Raw genomic sequence first — 18,821 nt, forward strand, 5'->3', positions numbered from 1 at the left:
GGTTTGGCTTGATCTCATTTTTTATATCACAAAAACCTTGCATTTGAAAAGAGGAATTGTTCAGATCACAGATCTTTAAGTAGAAACGCTGGTCAGTGGTGTTGACCATCCGACAAGGCCTAAGTCTCCCCATCCAATCATGGTGCCCTCGTCCTCACGTATGAGTGACACAGATTCAGCGGTGGCATCTCGTTTGGCTTGAACCCAATGCGGCTTTTTCAGCCGCACACAAAAACACAGCCAAGTGTGCCAAGTGTTGTAACAAGCCACGCAGGAGTAACTTTACTTTCCCAATTACACTCTTTGCTTTGGAGTCAAGCCAAGTGTCATTCACCTGAAATGTGCACAGAGATGAACTCAAAACAAGTGTCATGTGTTGCTTTTGTACGCGCGTTTGCCAAGACGTGTGTGAGCGTGTGTTTTGTCCCACACAATGAAAAGGGAATTTGTGTAAACCGGTAATTTAACCGTAAACGTTAGTACATCATAATACAAATATACTGTATTTGCATGCTAGATTTAGACTGAAAGAATAAAATTATGGAAATATAATGTACCGCAGTGGCAGTACAGTACAGTGCTCAATCTCAAAATGAACATTCGTGAGCTTTCTCGTTATGAAACCTTCAGCACCATCCAGTGGATTTCGAAAAGCAAAACACCAGATTGACCGACTCAGTCGACGAAATGACGCTGTGAACAAATGTGCTCAGATTTGCGCATGACATCGACCCTCGTGAGGATGAAGCGGTTCAGATAATGGATTGTTTTAAAAACACGACAAAACAAACAAGCAAATTAAATCGAGAAAATAAAAATAATTATAAATAATACAACCTACCTTAGCGCAGCATCGAGTAAAATAATATACAATACGTTAAACTAAAGTACTGAATCAAATACAATTAAAAAATAATGGCACACTATTCAATACTATGCAATGCTGTAATATGAGATGCATTTCAATGTTATTTATGTTATTCAAAACCGATGGCGGCTGACGGGGGCAAACGGCCAAAAGCAGAAATGGTTCAAACAAACACAAAAACATAAACAGACAATCACACATATGCAAATTAAATTACAGCCAAAAAGTGCAAAAAACAGAAACGCTACAAGCGAGAAATGATGCCCAATGTTGAAACAGCCCAATGTTGCGAACAAAAAAAATATAAGTCCAAGAAAAATGTGTGTGTGTGTGTGTGTGTGTTTATAAATATATATCACATAAACAAGATGGGCGGTCCGGTTCTCACAGTGCAGAGATACCAGGTTGAATTCTAGCTCCGGCTTTCCTGCGTGGAGTTTTGTTCTCCTTGGGCCTGCATGGGTTTTCTCCAAGTATTCCGGTTTCATGCCACATTCCAAAAACATGCTTGGCAGGCTAATTGAACACTGTAAATTGTCCCTCGGTGTGAGTGTGAGCACGGATGGTTGTTCGTCTCTGTGTGACCTGCGATTGGCTGGCAACCGGTTTAAGGTGTCCACCGCCTACTGCCCGAAGACAGCTGGGATAGGCTCCAGCACCCCCTGCGACTCTTGTGAGGATAAAGTGGATCGGAAAATTGATGGATGGATGGATGGATGGATGGACAAACAACATAAAGAAATGCTGCAATCACAGCACAACTAAGTGGAAGAAAACATTACAAACCACACACACACGCGCGCGAAATACGCTGCAGAAATCCAAAACACACTAACTCAAAAACGACGGCAAGAAATACATTACAGTCTTCAAGTTCATGTTACTAAACGGACGTTTGTCAAGCCACAAGGGGACAGCGCAGGACCAGTCCTGTGAGACCAGATCATCTGGAAAGACCTGACCGGGATTGCCCGATTAATAGGTCCAGTACTCTAATTGGCCATCTTTTGGAGAAAATTGGTGCAATTTACTTCATGTCTTTTTAAACAAATGGACTTTGTCTCGGCCGACATTATAAAAGAGCAGTATAGTTACATGGCTTGCACTGTGTTTGTTTATAAAAAGCTTGTGTGACATCTAATTAACGCAATACATATATGTTAGAAAATGGACCGTGGTAAACAGGAGTTCACGGTTTCAGACCAGAAAAGATATGACAAATGCGAAATGTGGTTAAATGGCGCCCCCTAGTGTACCTTTTGTACAATAATATTGAGGTTCCGTGGAATTTCATTGAAATACATTCACAAATCTGAAAACAAAAAAAGTTTAAAAAAAAGCATACTCTTAATATTTTAGCCATTGCAAAATTAAAGTCAATTCCATACGTTTTCTGCATTGTTTTCGACGGTAAAGTGTACCTAAAGAAGGGTCCCGCTACATTTGCCTTCACCCGCTTGCCGGCTGATGTGGTTGCATAGCAACGCCTACTTCAGCGGCGTTGAGTGCTAGTCAAAACGTTTTCACATCATATAGCGTGGTCTTGCGTGTGTTGCAATCACATCGTCAATAAAGAGCATCAAAACGTGTTTTCGTTGGTTCATTTTAGGTGGCATTAGGACCCGGATGCCTCGTTTCCAGACAGCGGACACCGGTTGATGAATCGGTCCACTTTGCATCTTCTCACCTGACGAGGACCGAAGCTTCTCTGTGTCACTCACACACCGAGCGATCGGAGCGCTGCAAAGCCGAGCGAGGAGCGCTTTGTTTGGTGTGAAAAAAAAAAGAACCCTCGCACTGCCCGACGCCCTCGTGTCGCCTTCTCAGCCATGAGCCAGAGGTTCACCGTCTCCAAGAGCGACGATGTCGGGCTCCCCGCGGACATCCAGGGGGAAGTGAACCTGCTCTTCGAGGGCGAGGGTGAGGGCGACAAGCATCCGAGCGGAGCCGAGTCGGAGGACGATGCGGCTGGGGCTGAAGGAGCCAATTCGGCGGCGGTGGGGACGGAGGCGTGGACGTCCGCGGTGGTGACTCTGAAAGGTAGGACACTCGCATGGCTACAGGCCACATGCTAGCGCAGATGTGTGACTTGAATGTGGAATGGGCCACAAAAAGGTCACTATCTGGATGAAGTAATATGACATTTAAGATGACAAATGCGCCCCCCCCCTCCCGCGCAATTGTTACTGCTGCCTATTCTGCATTACTTGAAATGCTTTGCTTTTTGTTGCATGATGTGCAAACACGTGTTGTTTTAAAGCGTGAATCCAGTTTATAGGCAACTCCATAATAATAATAGGTTTATTTCTATTGATATAATAACAACAATACGAAATAATTAATTAATATTATTATTGTGGTGGGGCGGCCCGGTGATCTAGTGTTCAACTCAACTCAACTCAAAACACTCCCCAATTGTGGTCCTTGTGGTTGTTTTGGCCACCACAGGTTAATAGTATACAGACATACAGATACACACAAAGAAGAGTTTCACAACTACAGTACAGTGATTCATTTAGATCAGGGGTACCCAAACTTTTTGGACCGAAGATCGACTTTTCGATCAACCAACCTCCCGGGATCGCCCCTTACCGCGCACGCACGCCATGATGAGAAACAGCCTGACACCGAGGCATGCGATGCACTTTTGCAGCCTGTTAACTATCGTAGCTCACACGTACCGTTTTAAAGTGCTTCCCTGGGCCCTCTAGATTCCTATTCTTTGCCCGTGCCCTCGGTGAATTGTACACGAAGCAAACTCTGAATGAGAAAAATGACGATAAAAGAGCAACAGCTCTGATCACAAACAGCAATTGCAGACTGCTGAGCGCTAACAACTTCCGGTGACGTAGGTCACGTGCCACCGTAGGTCAAAGATTTACCTGCTTTATTTTATTTAACTTTTTTTTTTTCAATACTTTTTTGGGAAAATGAGACTGATAGGATGATCAGAGTGCAGTGTACATAACCACAAACACATATTACTAACATGTACAGAGACACACAAATAGTTGTTTGTTTGTTTATCTCTTCTACACCCCTTGGATCTGCTTGGCACCAGTCCTAGATCTATCGGTCGATCAGGAGCGACGTAATGGGCACCCGTGATTTAGATGCTACATTATTAGCTTTTTTTTTTTTTTGCATAGAATAAAGACTTATTTGCCTGTGACTATTGCTATGTGTTGTTTCACCATTAGTGTTCAAATATCTGTTGCTTAAAGAGTTATCAAACCGCAACATATAGTCTTTGTTAGCTCATCTATGGCATTGTGTATTAGGCTTCAAGATGTGGACTTTCCTCGTGCAGTTATGTGGTTGTTTTACAGTAAATACGTGACCGGAAATTCTTTTTTTTATCTTTAGTTCGATAGCACACTCAATTGAAAGTGGCAATAAACAGCGAGAAGCTTTGTTTTTGAAGAATTATCTGCTAAACTGCTGCTTGTTGGTGAGTTGAGTTTGCTTCCACATCAACTGTTGATACCTCAAATTTCTGCCCACAAGTCAAGGCAAAGAATTCGCTTTTGTCTAAAAAAGATTGTAAGTTGGGTCATTTGTAGGGCAAGATACGACATTAATCCTATTATTGTGACTAATGCAATTTTGACAGAAACTGCATCCCTCACCTGTATCGCATCAACAACTGCATCAAGCAATCAGGTGCTTTTTGTCGGACACTGTTCGCTCAGGCTACTCTTTGCATTCAATAAAACTCAGTGTAGCTTTGCTTAACTTGCAAAAAGTCACATCTGGATAAATTAACCATGTATGTTGAAAGTAGGATGGCTCATGGTTTACTGGTTAGCACGGCTGTCTCACAGTGCGGAGGTCATGGATTCGATTCCGGGCCCCAGCCTTTCTGTGTGGAGTTTGCATGTTGTCCTCATGCCTCTGTGGGTTTTCTTCGGGTACTCCGGTTTCTTCCCACATTCCAAAAACATACATGGCAGGTTGATTGGGCACTCAAAATGGTTCATAGGTGTGAACACGAATGGTTGTTTGGCTATGTGTGCCCTGTGATTGGCTGGCCAGTTCAGGGTGTTCCCCGCCTGTTGCCCGAAGTCGGCTGGGATGTGTTACAGCACGCACCCACTCCTCGTGAGGATAAGCAGCTCAGATAATGGATGGATGTTGGGGTTTGCTTGTTGTTTAATTTCACACTTAATGGGTGGGCAGGCACTGCTGAGTGCCAACTATGTGTCCCAATATTGTAATAAAAAGTAAATTTCCCATGATATGTACCCTTCAGTGGCGTCATTAGCCTTATTTTAGGGTGGCTGAAGCCTCCCTAGAATGCTCTTAAGTCCTTCTAAAATAGGGATGGGCAACTTGACTTGACTTTTGGATATTTTCCGATTTTTCTAGGCATTTCCCCCATCTTCTGTAGAAAACATGTAATGAACATTAATCAGTGTTTTTGAAAGAACGCTATGGGTTTATTCATATTTTTTAAATTATTGTTTAAATTAATCAAAGGGATGCTAAATGTGTGGCTTGCGGCTCACGAGTTACCCATCCTTGCTCTAAATTATTTGTTTGCAATTATCATTTCATGAATATAATCATAATCTTTTCACTTAATCATATAGAAAACACTCTTATTAGTAGAATACCGGCCCATGTTCACTACAACTATGCTTGCAGTGATCCGTGCTTCAGTCGGGGTAGCAGAGTGTGCCAAGTTTGCCGACTCAAAGCAACATAAGGTAAATAATGTCAAGAAAGACGCCTTCTCATTCACGCCACTCCTATCCTGCCTGGAAGAAATCAAAACCTGGATGGTACAAAATTTCTTGAAATTCAATGAAAAGAAGACAGGGGTGATACTGTTTGGTCCCAGTGGCCCTTGTACATCCCATTCTGTAGACTTGGGCCTCCTGTCTCCTTATCTTAAGTCAACAGTCTCAAACTTGGGCCTTAAACTGGACAGTGATTTCAAACTTGATTGGCAAATTGGTGCCGTTGTTGAATCCAGCTTCTTTCACCTTAAACAGCTGGCCAAAATAAAACCTCTCCTCTCTCATGAACACTTTGAGACAGTAATTCATGCCTTTGTCACATCCCGGCTCGATTACTGCAATGTCCTTAACTTTGGAGGCAGCCAGTCCTCCATTAAGCGCCTTCAGCTGGTCCAGAATGCCGCTGCTCGCCTCTTGACTGGTACTCGTAAGAGGGAGCACATAACTCCTACTCTGGCATCCCTTCACTGGCTCCCCATACATTTTAGAGTTATTTTCTCGTGCCACCTTACTTCTCTGAGCTCATCCGCCCCTCTCTACACACCTGCCCGGCGCCTCAGGTCTGCGGACCAGACATGATGAGAAGTACCAAGAACTAAACTGAGGCTCAGAGGGGATCGAGCCTTTTCTGTTGCTGGTCCCTCTCTCTGGAATGACCTCCCACTGAACATTCGGCAAGCCTCCTCGCTGCCCATCTTCAAAACCCTCCTCAAAACTCACTTGTATTCTTTGGCATTCGACTCAGCATGATTTAGATTTGTTCTTGGTTTTACTGTTTGGTGCTTTCTACTGTTTTTATTACCGATTTGTTTTACTGTTTATTGTATATGTTAAATTGCTCCATGTACAGCACTTTGTATGCAGTGATGGCTCTTTGAAAGTGCTCTATAAATACACTTGACTTGACTTGAAGAATGGACCGTAATTAATTACTTGAGTCATGATCATAGATCAATACATTTCCTTCACTTCAAACTGTTTGGTAAAGATAGCTCTTGTCATGTTTTTTGTTTCTTTTAAAATTCCAATTCCATCTGTTCCACACCATTCGGTATTTTCCATACGACCATGCTTGCTCCCGAACCCGCTGCTGTAAGCATCTTGTGTATTGTATATTTGATGCTTATCTGGCAAGCAGACGGGGGAGGAAAATAACCTAAAGAATAATTGATATGAAGAAAGTAAGTTTTCATCACTGCTGATCGGAACAATTAGTTAGCTGCAGCCCCAGTCTAGCTAACAGAAGAAAGTTCCAAACCATGGACAAGCCTTTCAATAGATAAGTTATGAAGCTTTAGTGTGAATTCACACTATGAAGTTGGAGTTGAGCTCATTAATTTTTTGATTGTCATCAGTGAATTACAACAACAACCAAAGAATAATGACAATAATATTTATAAAAAAATAATATACTAACATTGACTTAAGACTGATTTCACAAAAAAAAGTGTCATGAGCAGAAGGCGGAGGAGATATTTAAGACTATTTTAAGGCAGCTCTGTATCATGTTCCATACACAAGGAAACTCAATCTATCCATCCATTTCATTTTCTACCGCTTCTCCGGGGTCGAATCGCGGGGGCAGCAGCTTTAGCAGGGAAGCCCATACTTCCCTCTCCCCTACCACTTCTTCCAGCTCTTCCCGGGGGATCCTGAGGCGTTCCCAGGCCAGCTGGGTGACATAGTCTCTCTGGCGTGTCCTGGGTCATCCCCGGGGCCTCCTGCCGGTGGGACATGCCCGGAACACCTCACCAGGGAGGCTTTCAGGAGGCATCCTAATCAGATGCCCGAGCCACCTCATCTGGCTCCTCTCGATGTGGAGGAGAAGCGGCTCGACTCTGAGCCTCTCCCGGATGACCGAGCTTCTCACCTTATCGCTCAGGGAGAGTCCGGACCCATACTCCCGAAGCACCCCCCACAGAACTCCCCAAGGGACACGGTCGAACGCCTTCTCCAAGTCCACAAAGCAGATGTAGACTGTTTGGGCGATTTCCCATGTACCCTCGAGGACCCTGCTAAGGGTGTAGAGCTAGTCCACTGTTCCAAGGCCGGGACAAAAACCACACTGCTCTTCCTCAATCTGAGGCTCGACTTCCCGACGGACCCTCCTTTCCAGCACCCCTGAATAGACCTTACCACGGAGGCTGAGGAGTGTGATCCCTCTGTAGTTGGAACACACCCTCCGATCTCCCTTTTTTAAAAAGAGGGACCACAAACCCGGTCTGCCAATCGAGATGCACTTTCCCCGATGACCACGTGAATTTGCAAAGGCGTGTCGAAGAGGACAGCCCCACAACATCCAGAGCCTTGAGGAACTCCTGGCGGATCTCATCCATCCCTGGGGCCTTACCACCGAGTAGCTTTTTAACCACATCTGTGACTTCAACCACAGAGATAGGAGAGCCCAACTCAGAGTCCTCAGACTCTGCTTCTTCCAAGGAAGGTCTTTGAAGTACTCTGCCCACCGACTCACAACGTCTTGAGTTGAGGTCAGCAGTGCCCCATGCCCACTGTACACAGTGTTAGTGGTGCACTGCTTCCCCCTCCTGAGACGTCGGATGGTGGACCAGAATTTCCTCAAAGCCGTCCAGCAGTCGGCTTCCTTGGCCTCACCGAACCCTTCCCACGCCCGGGTTTTTGCCTCAGCGACCACTGAAGCTGCGTTCCGCTTCGCCAGTCGATACCCATCAGCTGCCTGTGGGGTCCCACAGGCCATAAAGGCCCGATAGGACTCCTTCTTCAGCTTGACGGCATCCCTCGCTGCTAGTGTCCACCAGCGAGTACGGGGTTTGCCGCCACGACGGGCACCAACCACCTTGCAGCCACAACTCAGATTGGCCGCCTCAACAATCGAGGCAAGGAACATGGTCCACTCGGACTCAATGTCAACATGGCAAAGGCGAAATAGAACCATCACAAAATGCACACTATGGCATATTCAGCTAATAGAACATCTCAGGAGCCTACAGATGCACATTGTATTAATCACAACGAGTCCATTATTCGGCTTTGCAGTAAACAAAGGCGTTTTCCTGCTCTTGCGTCTTTGCTCTGCCACCACCAAACTCACAGCCGTAATACGTTAAGAGTTGAAAGGCTCCCTCAAATTCCCATCAGTGTTGGCAGAGATTAGCATACAAAACGAGCAGGCGCTCCCATGCAGTCGAGAGCAAGCGGGCGTCTCTACAAATGAATCAATGCGTTTCAGAAGGAGGCTTTTCCATTTAATGACATTTAAGATTAGGCGGACGGATTCCCATTAACACAGCTTTACAATGTTTTTTTTTCCTCTTTCATTTCTCTGTGAGCAAAGTATGAAAGCAGTGGCAGCCTTTCATTTTGTGTCCATTTGGGTCTGCTTGCAGCTATCAAACGAATATTCAGGCAGAAATATTTTAAAACAGGTTTTTGCTTGGTTAAAGAATAGTTATGAACACAAAAAATAAAACATTTCACTTAATAGACGACCCACTGTATCAGTCTAGATACGTTCACAGATAGCGTGCAAATGGGGGAAATAAAACAAGAGAATAAAGGATATCTTAAAGGACCTGTATTTCCTTCCCTGACATTAATGCGTAATGGACGAGGTGATATCAAAACCACATTAGCAATTTCACAGTCTAAAGCAGCATATTTCAGTGAGCCTGATTTGTGAAAAAATGTATCAGTAGCAACTATTCCTCGCTTTCAACAAAAGCGTGCAATGTCATTTTCGCCTGTTGAACTGCCTTTTGAAAAGTAGTCCGACGGCTTTTGCCAGCCTATGGGGCACTCGCTTAGCAACTAAAGTGGGGTGAAAAAGTATTTGCCCCTTCCTGATTTCTGTGGTCTTTGCATGTTTATCACACACAAAGATTTCAGTTCATCAAACTAATTTTAAAATCCCACAGAGACAATCCAAGGGAATCCAAAATGCAGTTTCTAAATGCCAATTTAATTTGTTTAGACACACAAAACCTACCTATCCCTATGTGAAAAAGTAGGTCCTTTTTTTTTCCACTTGAAGCGAGATCACATAAGGGCTTCCATCGAACACACGGATAATGTTTCCTCCTTTTACTGCAGAGCTGCTAACGGATATGGATTGTTGGAAATCACACTCACATTACACCAACCATACTGGTATCCTATGGCTGGATAGTAAAAAAACTAAAATCATGGGTCACATTGCAAATACTTGGTCAATGCTTGCGATCTATATTTGACAACACGCTGCAGAAGCGGCGTTCCTCTGGTGGTGGTCCCAGTGACGTCATGACCAATACAAGTTATCAGACAAGTCCAACGTTTGCCGAAAGTAAACAACTTCATTCATATCAGCAAGACTGCCTTCGCAAATGTGGCTTTCAGACTTGAGTCAGCAGCCCCATTTAAAATGTCCACGGCAATTTTCTAGTATTGATTATTATCGATCACCCTTCTCATGGATGTCTAGTACGAATGAACCAGTGAGGTTAAGAATAGAGGCTACACTGCAGTCTTAATTTTCTCCTTAAAGGAAGCCCTAAAGCTATAAGACGTGCCTTCATGCTCTCCACTGCTGCTGAATTAGAAGCACAGTACTTTATGCTTCTTCAGCATCTCCATTTTTTTTTCTGCACCTGGCATGCCAATCCAGCCGTCACGGCTCCGGACAGAGCCACGTGGCTGGGCAGGCCTTTCATCAATCCTTTTATTCTCTTGTTTTATTCCCCATTTGCACACTATCTGTTACTGTATCCAGATGGATACTCTGTAGGAATCATTTGGATCATATTTATTGTCATAATTATATTAGATGATTTTATGATTTTTGTGCAATGTTTTGAGATTTTGCTTTTTTGTTTTATGTAAAGCGCTTTGAATTGTCTTATACATGAAATGCACTATACAAATAAACTTGCTTTCCTTTGCCTTAGGAACAAATCTCTGCGTCTCGGTTTCTCTGGGGACATGAAGGAGTGCTCTTTTCCCCGCTTCACTTTGCTTTCACTCGACGGCAGCGCTGCATCTCATTGTCAACCGTGCGGGTTGCTGTGGCGACACAGCACCTCTCCCATCAGGGCAATCTCAGATATGGTCTTGCAAAACACAGGAAAGCAGGGTTGCACACATACCGCAATCGAAACGAATATGAGCATATTTCAAGCCTTCCAAGCTTAATGAGCAAAGGCCAGATTGTCATTTGGCTCTAAAATATTATTTGGAGCGATTATCCTGAGGTGCTGCGTGTGTTACAAGTTGACTGAATCTTCTCGATCAGTTCAGGAAACACTCGGGGCCAACCAACGAGAGTAAATATTACTCCCGTTTAATAGATATGACGGCAAATCTGGCACAGCAATTGGCCAATTCGCGGGCTCTGTGATTTTGACGCGAAACAGAACAATACATCACTTTAAAAATGACAAGGAGAAGTTTTGTAGTAGTTACCAGATAAGCTAACAGTTAGCCTAGGTACTTTCTTCTCCCTTGTATTTTTGACCAGTCTTGATGCCCCATGGCCTCTTAGTTCTTTGCCTTGGTACTATGCCACAGTGTGCTTTTCTCGAGTGATAAGAGCATTAAGAACACACATGCTATTTTTTGGGTCACACACATATTAAAAAAAAATAACAAAATAAAATTTCCGAGCACATTGCGAAGGGGAAAAAGGAATAGCACTCAACACAATCCACACCACAAAACAATCACCCAGGATAGTCTTGCAGAGAGATCCGATGATTAGGGCTTTGCCGACTTTGATCACAAGGGAGGGAAAATGCTCAAATTTGTCCCGATTGTCAGAATGTGGGTACTTCCCCTCAATCGCATTTGGTTTGTAAAATGTCTTCAGTGTGCCAATGACATTCCGGCGTTTTAGCTCAGGATTCTTGGTCCTTGATTTTGTTTCCATTGATTTGCACCGAGATATGAGCGAGCAAGTCTCGTCTGGCCGCCAAGTGCATCTCCTCTATCTGCCCTCATCCCCGTTCTCCCTCCTTCCCTCTCTAATGCATTTGACCTTGAAGTGGCCTCAAATAGATCTCAAATATATGGTTTTCGTTTGTTACTTTGGATTTTTTTTGTTTCCATGACTTTGTTTGGATTTATTTTCATACAATTTGTCAACTTCACCCTGCTCCTCCTTCCTGCCTGCTTTTTGGGGTCCTCCACCACCATGCATCGTAACAGAATGACCCGACCAACTACTGGATCCCGCAGGTAGAAAGGACAGGTCCCAGTTCCACCCTGAGACTGGTGGAATACGTCTGCGGCCGACACCCTTTCCCCTTCAGGCAGCGCAGGTCATGCGGCTGTCCCTTGTTCTCCGTCACATCAAGCCACGTCCACGGTAGGCCGAGCCCCGTCCGCGTTCACGTTGAGCCGAGCCACGGCACGTGCCTGTTTGAATTGAGTCATATCCACATCCATGATGAGCCGAGCCACGTCCACGTCAGGCCGTCCCATGTTCTCCGTCATGCCGAGCTCCGTCCAAGTCAGGCCAAGCCAAGCCATTTGGTGACTGTTTTGAGACTTCTGGGATCAGTCCCTTGAGGGAGGGGTACTGTCATGGTTCTGTTTGTGACCAACAGGTGGGACTGTAGGGCTCCACCTGCAGCTGCACACCTGTTGGTCATTGTGTCATTAGTTGTTTAAAAGGACTCACGGCACGGCCACTCAGTGTCGGGTCATTGTTTCTGTCATGTTTCTGTTACTGTAAGTTTTTTTGCTTCAGCCATGGTTTTTGTTTGTGACTTTGGATTCTTTTTGTTTCCATTACTTTGTTTGTTTGGATTTATTTTCCTCAGTGGTTAATACAATTTGTCAACTTCACCCTGCTCCTCCTTCCTGCCTGCTTTTTGGGGTCCTCCACCACCACGTATCGTGACACTCTTTATAGAATTAGGGACACCCTGCGATTTTATCCTGCTTCTGACAAGTGTCAAACCATTTGTGTGTCAGTGTTTGATAGTGTTTGTTTTATTAGGGTGAGGGGGTCGCGTAACATCCAAAGTTGAAGGTCTCAAACATTCAGTCACTTCAGATTTCATCACACATTTCGTGAGACAAATTTAGCTCAGTGAGAATCTAAGGCTGAATGCAAGTGACACGATTCAGATTTATTTTTCTCTCAGGTGGCACAATTAGTATACAGTAGATGCCTACAGCATGGTAAAGAGGAAACCATGCATGGAATCTGTTATCTTCAGACTGGATTAGGATTCTGAACTGGTTGGCCAGTTTTTAGCCTTGATTTATGAGCAAATATGTGAAAAATAAACAGACCAACATACATCAAATAAATCAAATTTGGAACTGCAATGTAAATCCAGGCTAGAAGATGGGCGGTGATGCTGATTAAACGGCAGCTCGTGTGACTGGCGTACTCTCATTTGTTGTTTGTTTGGTGGCAAGTCAATGCTAAATGTTTTGAAATCTTTGTTAAATCAACTATCTGGAGTAAATGTGCAAGAGACTTTGAAAGACAAATGTGCTGGGAAAAAATGCTATATCAATCCACTTTAATTGCAAGTGCATTTTTAAAAAAAGACGACAGGAGGCGCTGATGTTCCTCACTCCGATCCAAGGCTATTGCAGGCAGCTAGTGTCAGTCAGAATCATGTTGTGAAAAAAGCCCTAGTGTGAGAGAGAGAGATAGAGAGGAAAAGAAGACCAGTAAATTACACAACCGCCTTGTGTGTGTGTGTGATAGAAGAAGGTGCGTGCTAAGCATATGGCTGAGGGAACACTGTGTGTGTGTGTGTGTGTGTGTGTGTGCGTGTGTGTGTGTGTGTGTAAAAGAGACCGTGAGAAGAGTAATGGGAAAGGGTAGCAGTCGAAGAGAGGGAGTAAATCCAGAAATCATCGTGTGTGTGTGTGTGTGTGTGTGTGTGTGTGTGTGTGTGTGTGTGTGTTATGTAACAGTGCATGCTGGGGGTTTGTGGGGGAGGTGTGTATGCATGTAGTATGTACTTTATGTATGTTTGTGTATGTGGTTCATGGCTCGTGAAAAAAATGGACAGAAAGTGGTAAAATCCTCCTCGTTCGGAGGCGGGCCGCAAGGCGAGACCTCAGAGACATGAGCATGGGACAAAGTCGGGAAGAGGAAGGTAGAACACGTCCCCCATCTGGCAAGCTTTTCACCATCCTTCACAGTGAATTCCAGAAGGAAGGACAACATTTGAAATAAGAGGCTGTTTAAACGATGGTCTTCTCTGCTGGCCTTAATACTGTCAGAAGCAATGACTTTCATTACAAACCCAAATTTAGGTGTATGACAGAAACGTAAAAGATGCGTATTGAATCGTCTTTTGTTGGAGAGATGCACGCACCTGCCTAAATTCAAATCTTTGTTAGGTTCCCATTCATTCCAAGGTGTCTATTCTCTTCTTTCTGTGGCTTCACTGCTCTGAGCCTTTATGTGTTGGAATGTCAATCTGATCAAATGACAACAGCATACCTGTCAACTTGTACGTTTTCCCCGTATTTTGTAAGGTTTTTTTTATCATTTCAAATCATGTACGGCATATTACAACTTTTATACGGGGAAAAAAAAAACAATCGTGAACCGATCTCACAAAGACCATTTTGGCTCAAATCCAGATTGTCTCACCTGCTGGTAGCCAACGGCAAACCAGCAAAAGTAATCCTCAATTGTATATTTTTTTTCATCGCTGCGTACGGTTGGATTGATAAAGCATGATGTGCACATGCGCGGTAAGCCGTTGTACGGGTTTTTGTTGCTTTTTAAGGGGAGTCGTAATGATTTATAAGGGCAGGTATTAGCTGAGGTTGACAGGTATGCAACAGGTTAATTGCACTTCCCCCCCCACAATTGCTTTGCGTGTAACGATGCATCGCTGGCACAGATTGATGGACAATATTTAGCGACAATCAATCATTTTCATCCATCCATCCATTTTCGAATCCGCATATCCTCACGAGGTTCACGGGCGTGCTGGAGCCTATCCCAGCTGTCTTCAGGGCAGTTGGCGGGGTACACCCTGAATTGGTTGCCAGCCAATCGCAGGACACACACAGACAAACAACCATCAACACTCACAATCACACCTCGGGACGATTTTGACTGTTCCATTAACCTACCATGCATGTTTTTGGAGTACCTGGAGAAAACCCATGCAGATATGGGGAGAACAGGCACATCTGCACTGTCAGGCAGACGTGCTAACCAGTCAACCACCATGCATCCTCATTTTTGGGCCAACTAATTGTAATTGGATCATTTCTCATTGCACACTTGATCTTTCACGGACAGCTGTTGGGAATCGGTGGATTAAAGTCATTGTCAAGTACAAGTTCATTACTTTGGCCTTTTGACCACCGGCCGTTTAGGGAGCCTCGCAAGTCAGCACAGATGTTCTGAGCTTCTATTGAGCGACGACAGCCTATTTATCTCCCGCCTTTGTGTTCCGCTCAGCTGTCTCCCCTTTTCCCTCTCAGGTCTGCGTGACCTTTCCCTTTATCTCTCACTGACCAAAAGTGGAGGCAACACCGTTGACAATGAGCGCTTGAAGGAGGCCCTCCAACCAGCCTCTTTTTTGTCCCGCAGTCATTTATTTGGCGGCCGAGTAAACTGCAGACGTGACAGTTCTGGCTGGCGGCGCTCGCCATTGAACTTTGTCATTCCTAAAGCATGAGGCTGTTTGAACCACACTCTTCTGGATGGTCGGCGGCAGGTTGTTTGACAGCTTCACTTTATTAATGCCGGAAGGAGAGGCTGACGGTAGCAGGGATGAAGGCCTTGTGCTGTAAACAATGACAAGATCTTTATTTCTGTGTTACCTTGCAAAATACTGTACATGCTTGAAAAGTGCTTTGACAGAGCAGAACAGCATCCATGAAACAGGAGTGCTTCAGGTATGGCGCCACTCGAGTGAAGTAGGGTACTGTAATGCCCTCACATGTTGGCAATAACGCCGATGACAGTCCAACACAAAAATACAAAATGAGGACACTTGCCAGGAGCTGCTGTAAGTCACAACTCATGCGCAGACGCTCACATGCAAATGAACTGGCCAACCCGATGCCATCTCATGATGTTACTCGCTTAGCCCTGCCTCTCAAAGGCACATCCAACACATGAATACTGCAGTATGTAACATAATTACCCTTTATAAAAATGATAAAAATTACTTATTTCTTCATTCTCTTATGGTATTTTCAATATGGTACAGTGCTATTTCTCATTATTAAAACACAAGTAATGGACGACCACCCAAAAAGGTTTGAATCGCTTAAAGACACCACAAGGTGGCGACAACGTGCGTGTTGCTGTAAGACAAGGCTAGTGCCTGACTTAAATCAAGCTCCTTGCCTCACTACAACATAGTTCCTTGGAGCCAAGGTGACACAAAATGGTGCCAAGGCACAAACTGTGTTATTATTATTCTTGATTTCATTTTTGTGTCAGACCTGACTTTGGTCTGACCTGAGACTTTTTTACAAATTGCGGTTGTTTTGTTTTAGAGTTACCTAGTTGAGTGGAGCTTCACTCTGATCCACAGCATTCTTGCTTTGCCTTTGATAATTGACAGCCAATAGATTCCTCCCAAAGATCTGCGAATAGGCAAATGAGAAACCAAATTACCGATTTGTTTTACTGTTTATTGTATATGTTAAATTGCTCCATGTACAGCACTTTGTATACAGCAATGGCTGTTTGAAAGTGCTCTATACATACTTGACTTGACAAATATGTGCTAGTTTACTGTATTTCTTTGCATTTTTTTTATAGTGCTATTTAATTTTTCATTAAAAAGACAACAACCAAAAAATGGGATGGGGGGTGCATTTCAGTTTGCATATGTAATTGGGAAATGAATTGTCTATTAAAGTAGATAGAGTTGTAAGATTTGTGTCAAACAAATTATTAAATAATTAATATGAACTATCGGGTCCGATCAATTTATTGCCAGGTCGATTTAATCAGTTCATATCCGTTCTTTTAAAATATGCCAAAAAAATTTTTGCTGACTTTTGCCAAATTTTTTTTCATTTACACATTCCAACATAAGACAAAGATAATGACTTTTAAACATACACCCCTACCCTAAAAAATAAAAAATTTAAATCATTCAACTATTGAGGATTTTTCTCTCTGTCATAAAGTTAAATACTAAAGGACAAAGTATTGTAAAATAACCGAATTTTCTGTCTGCAATTAATCTTATTGGATGGCTTAGGGACCAAAAAATAAGTAATTTTAGACATTTTATACATATTTATTTGTAATTAATTGTCCGCCAAAGACGGGCAATGCATCGGCCTCATAAAAAAGTCCACATTGGCCTTTCAAAAATGAGCAGATTTTACTTCCTGACTTACAAGTAAGACACTGACATGTTGATTTCTCCCACCTCTCTGCCAGTCCAAATTGTCAGCATGTGGATTGATGACACGCACGCATGCCATCGCACCACGTGTCTGCCTTCCCCTGCATGAATCCTTTCTTTCTCTTGATACAAGTGCCCCCCCCCCCAAACCCCATCCCTTTCTCTGTATTTTACCCAGTCTCTCGTCTATCGTTCCTTGCCGTCTCGCTTACCCACCCCCTCACTCCTTTCAACCTCGCTCCCCTTGGTTTTGGTGCATTGCAGTGGCTCCATCGCCACGTTGGAAGACGCAACAGCCTCGCCGAACGAGGTTTCCCCTTCTTCCTCGGTATCAGTTTCTCTCTCTCTCACAATCTTGCAGGCAAACGCTCTTGCGGACGCTTATTTTAGACTCCCAATTTTTCTCGCCGCGCTGTCTCTCTAAGTCTCTCTCATTCCCTCTTGAGGCTTATCGGTAGCCAGAGACAAAGCCGTGAGAATGAGCCCAACTGTCGCCGCGACCATTTCCATTTCAAATAAAGCTGTGCCCGATTTGGAAAGGGGTATAAAAGGCACAGAGCAATCTCTTGCCCCTCGCTCCATGCTGCAGCTTGCTTCTTCTTCTTCTTTTTTTTTTTTTTAACTTATCAAGGAAGGCAACTGTCCTAGTTTTCTTCTTAGACGTCAATGGACCCCGTCGGTCGGCATTGATTAAACATGTTTGATGAAGGGGTCCTGTATTCTCAGCTGGACGGCATGCGGATTTCATGATCACACAGTGTTCTTATTGGGCCTCTTGTCCTAATTTGCCTGCGATCAAAAACAACGGGCTGTAGTAAGACAAAGGAGGTCACCAACACCTGCTGATGCTGCAGCATGGTGCCACACTACTTTGCATAGAACACGGCTCCTCAATTAAAAAGGTTTGGATGCTTTCACATTATACTAGCCAAACCATACCATGCAAAATAAGATGTGGGAAAGACTGTCCGAAGTTCCACTAACAATGTAAATCCCAAAAAAATCCATTCTCAACATACACATCTATGTTTCAGACTGTATTTACTCATTTAAAAGCAATTTGTATTCATAATTTGTAATTTCCCCATTGCGGGACAAATAAAGGATATCTTATCTTATCTTATCTTATCTTATAACGGTCAATGTTCCAGCTCTTATGCAATTGAAGCTGTCAGATATGCATTCCGTCGGATAATGATGTGCACGTGGTCGCCGAGTTCTCATTTAAATCACCTCTGTCCCGTCTGCCCTTTTAATCTTTACATTCCCGACTTTGTCGGGGATGATGAAGTCGCGGATTTATTGCCGTCGCTTTCTAAGTGCCTTTTGTGTTTGAGCCAAAGTTTAATATCTACACGAGGAAGCCGCCAGAAGTACAGTGCATCAAATCTGCACTAATGGCACGTCTTTAGTGTAGTCAAGTTTAACTATGGAGACCTTTCAACGGATGTACATTCTTCCATTGTTGTTTCCGCTTCGTAATGTTACTGCTGTTGTGGCAACACTACAACTTAGTTTCCACAGAGATCCAGCAAAATGATCACTTCAGAACACGTAAAAAAGATCCATTACTTTCCCGCCTGCATTCTAAAACGAGATCAATAAATGATGTCAGGGTTACTGTCTGAAATGACGTATAACTCAGCAGAGGTGCGAGTAAGTGTCAAGTGAATTCCTGAACTGGATTATTCTTTACTGTACATCTTCCTTAATATTTGCCCTTTTAACAACATTGCCTGGACGAGCGTTAGTTATCTGTGCTAGAACATTCCCGTCTTACTGGTCCTTAACAAGTCGAGTGCTAAGGTTTGGCGAGTTAGCTAAACTGTGAACTGAATGTAGCTCACCCATCTTTGTGCGTTTATAGTGATGGATGAAGTTAGATTAGGGGTG

At 43.7% G+C, this 18,821-nt stretch overlaps 1 protein-coding gene and 1 long non-coding RNA gene across 3 annotated transcripts in view; one reads left to right on the forward strand and one right to left on the reverse strand.

Annotated features, from left to right (window-relative positions):
* The first annotated feature begins 2,526 nt into the window (after window positions 1-2,526).
* slc12a5a (solute carrier family 12 member 5a) overlaps window positions 2,527-18,821 on the forward strand; it is a 191,432-nt gene continuing 175,137 nt past the window's right edge. For both annotated transcript variants that reach the window (XM_086118447.1, XM_086118448.1), the window contains exon 1: window positions 2,527-2,908. In XM_086118447.1, the coding sequence (XP_085974573.1) occupies window positions 2,698-2,908 (211 nt within the window). In that variant the 5' untranslated portion in view covers window positions 2,527-2,697. The remainder of the gene's footprint in view (window positions 2,909-18,821) is intronic.
* On the reverse strand, window positions 12,969-17,041 carry LOC147200928 (uncharacterized). The gene is made up of 3 exons (XR_015101676.1): window positions 16,953-17,041; window positions 16,069-16,152; window positions 12,969-13,212 (listed from the first exon to the last, which is right to left on the reverse strand). It is a non-coding gene; the product is annotated as an uncharacterized LOC147200928 (long non-coding RNA).

The sequence above is a fragment of the Hippocampus guttulatus genome, chromosome 8 (assembly GCF_054856545.1).
Source record: "Hippocampus guttulatus isolate MCC_2025c chromosome 8, RoL_Hgut_1.0, whole genome shotgun sequence".
NCBI classification, from domain to species: domain Eukaryota; kingdom Metazoa; phylum Chordata; class Actinopteri; order Syngnathiformes; family Syngnathidae; genus Hippocampus; species Hippocampus guttulatus.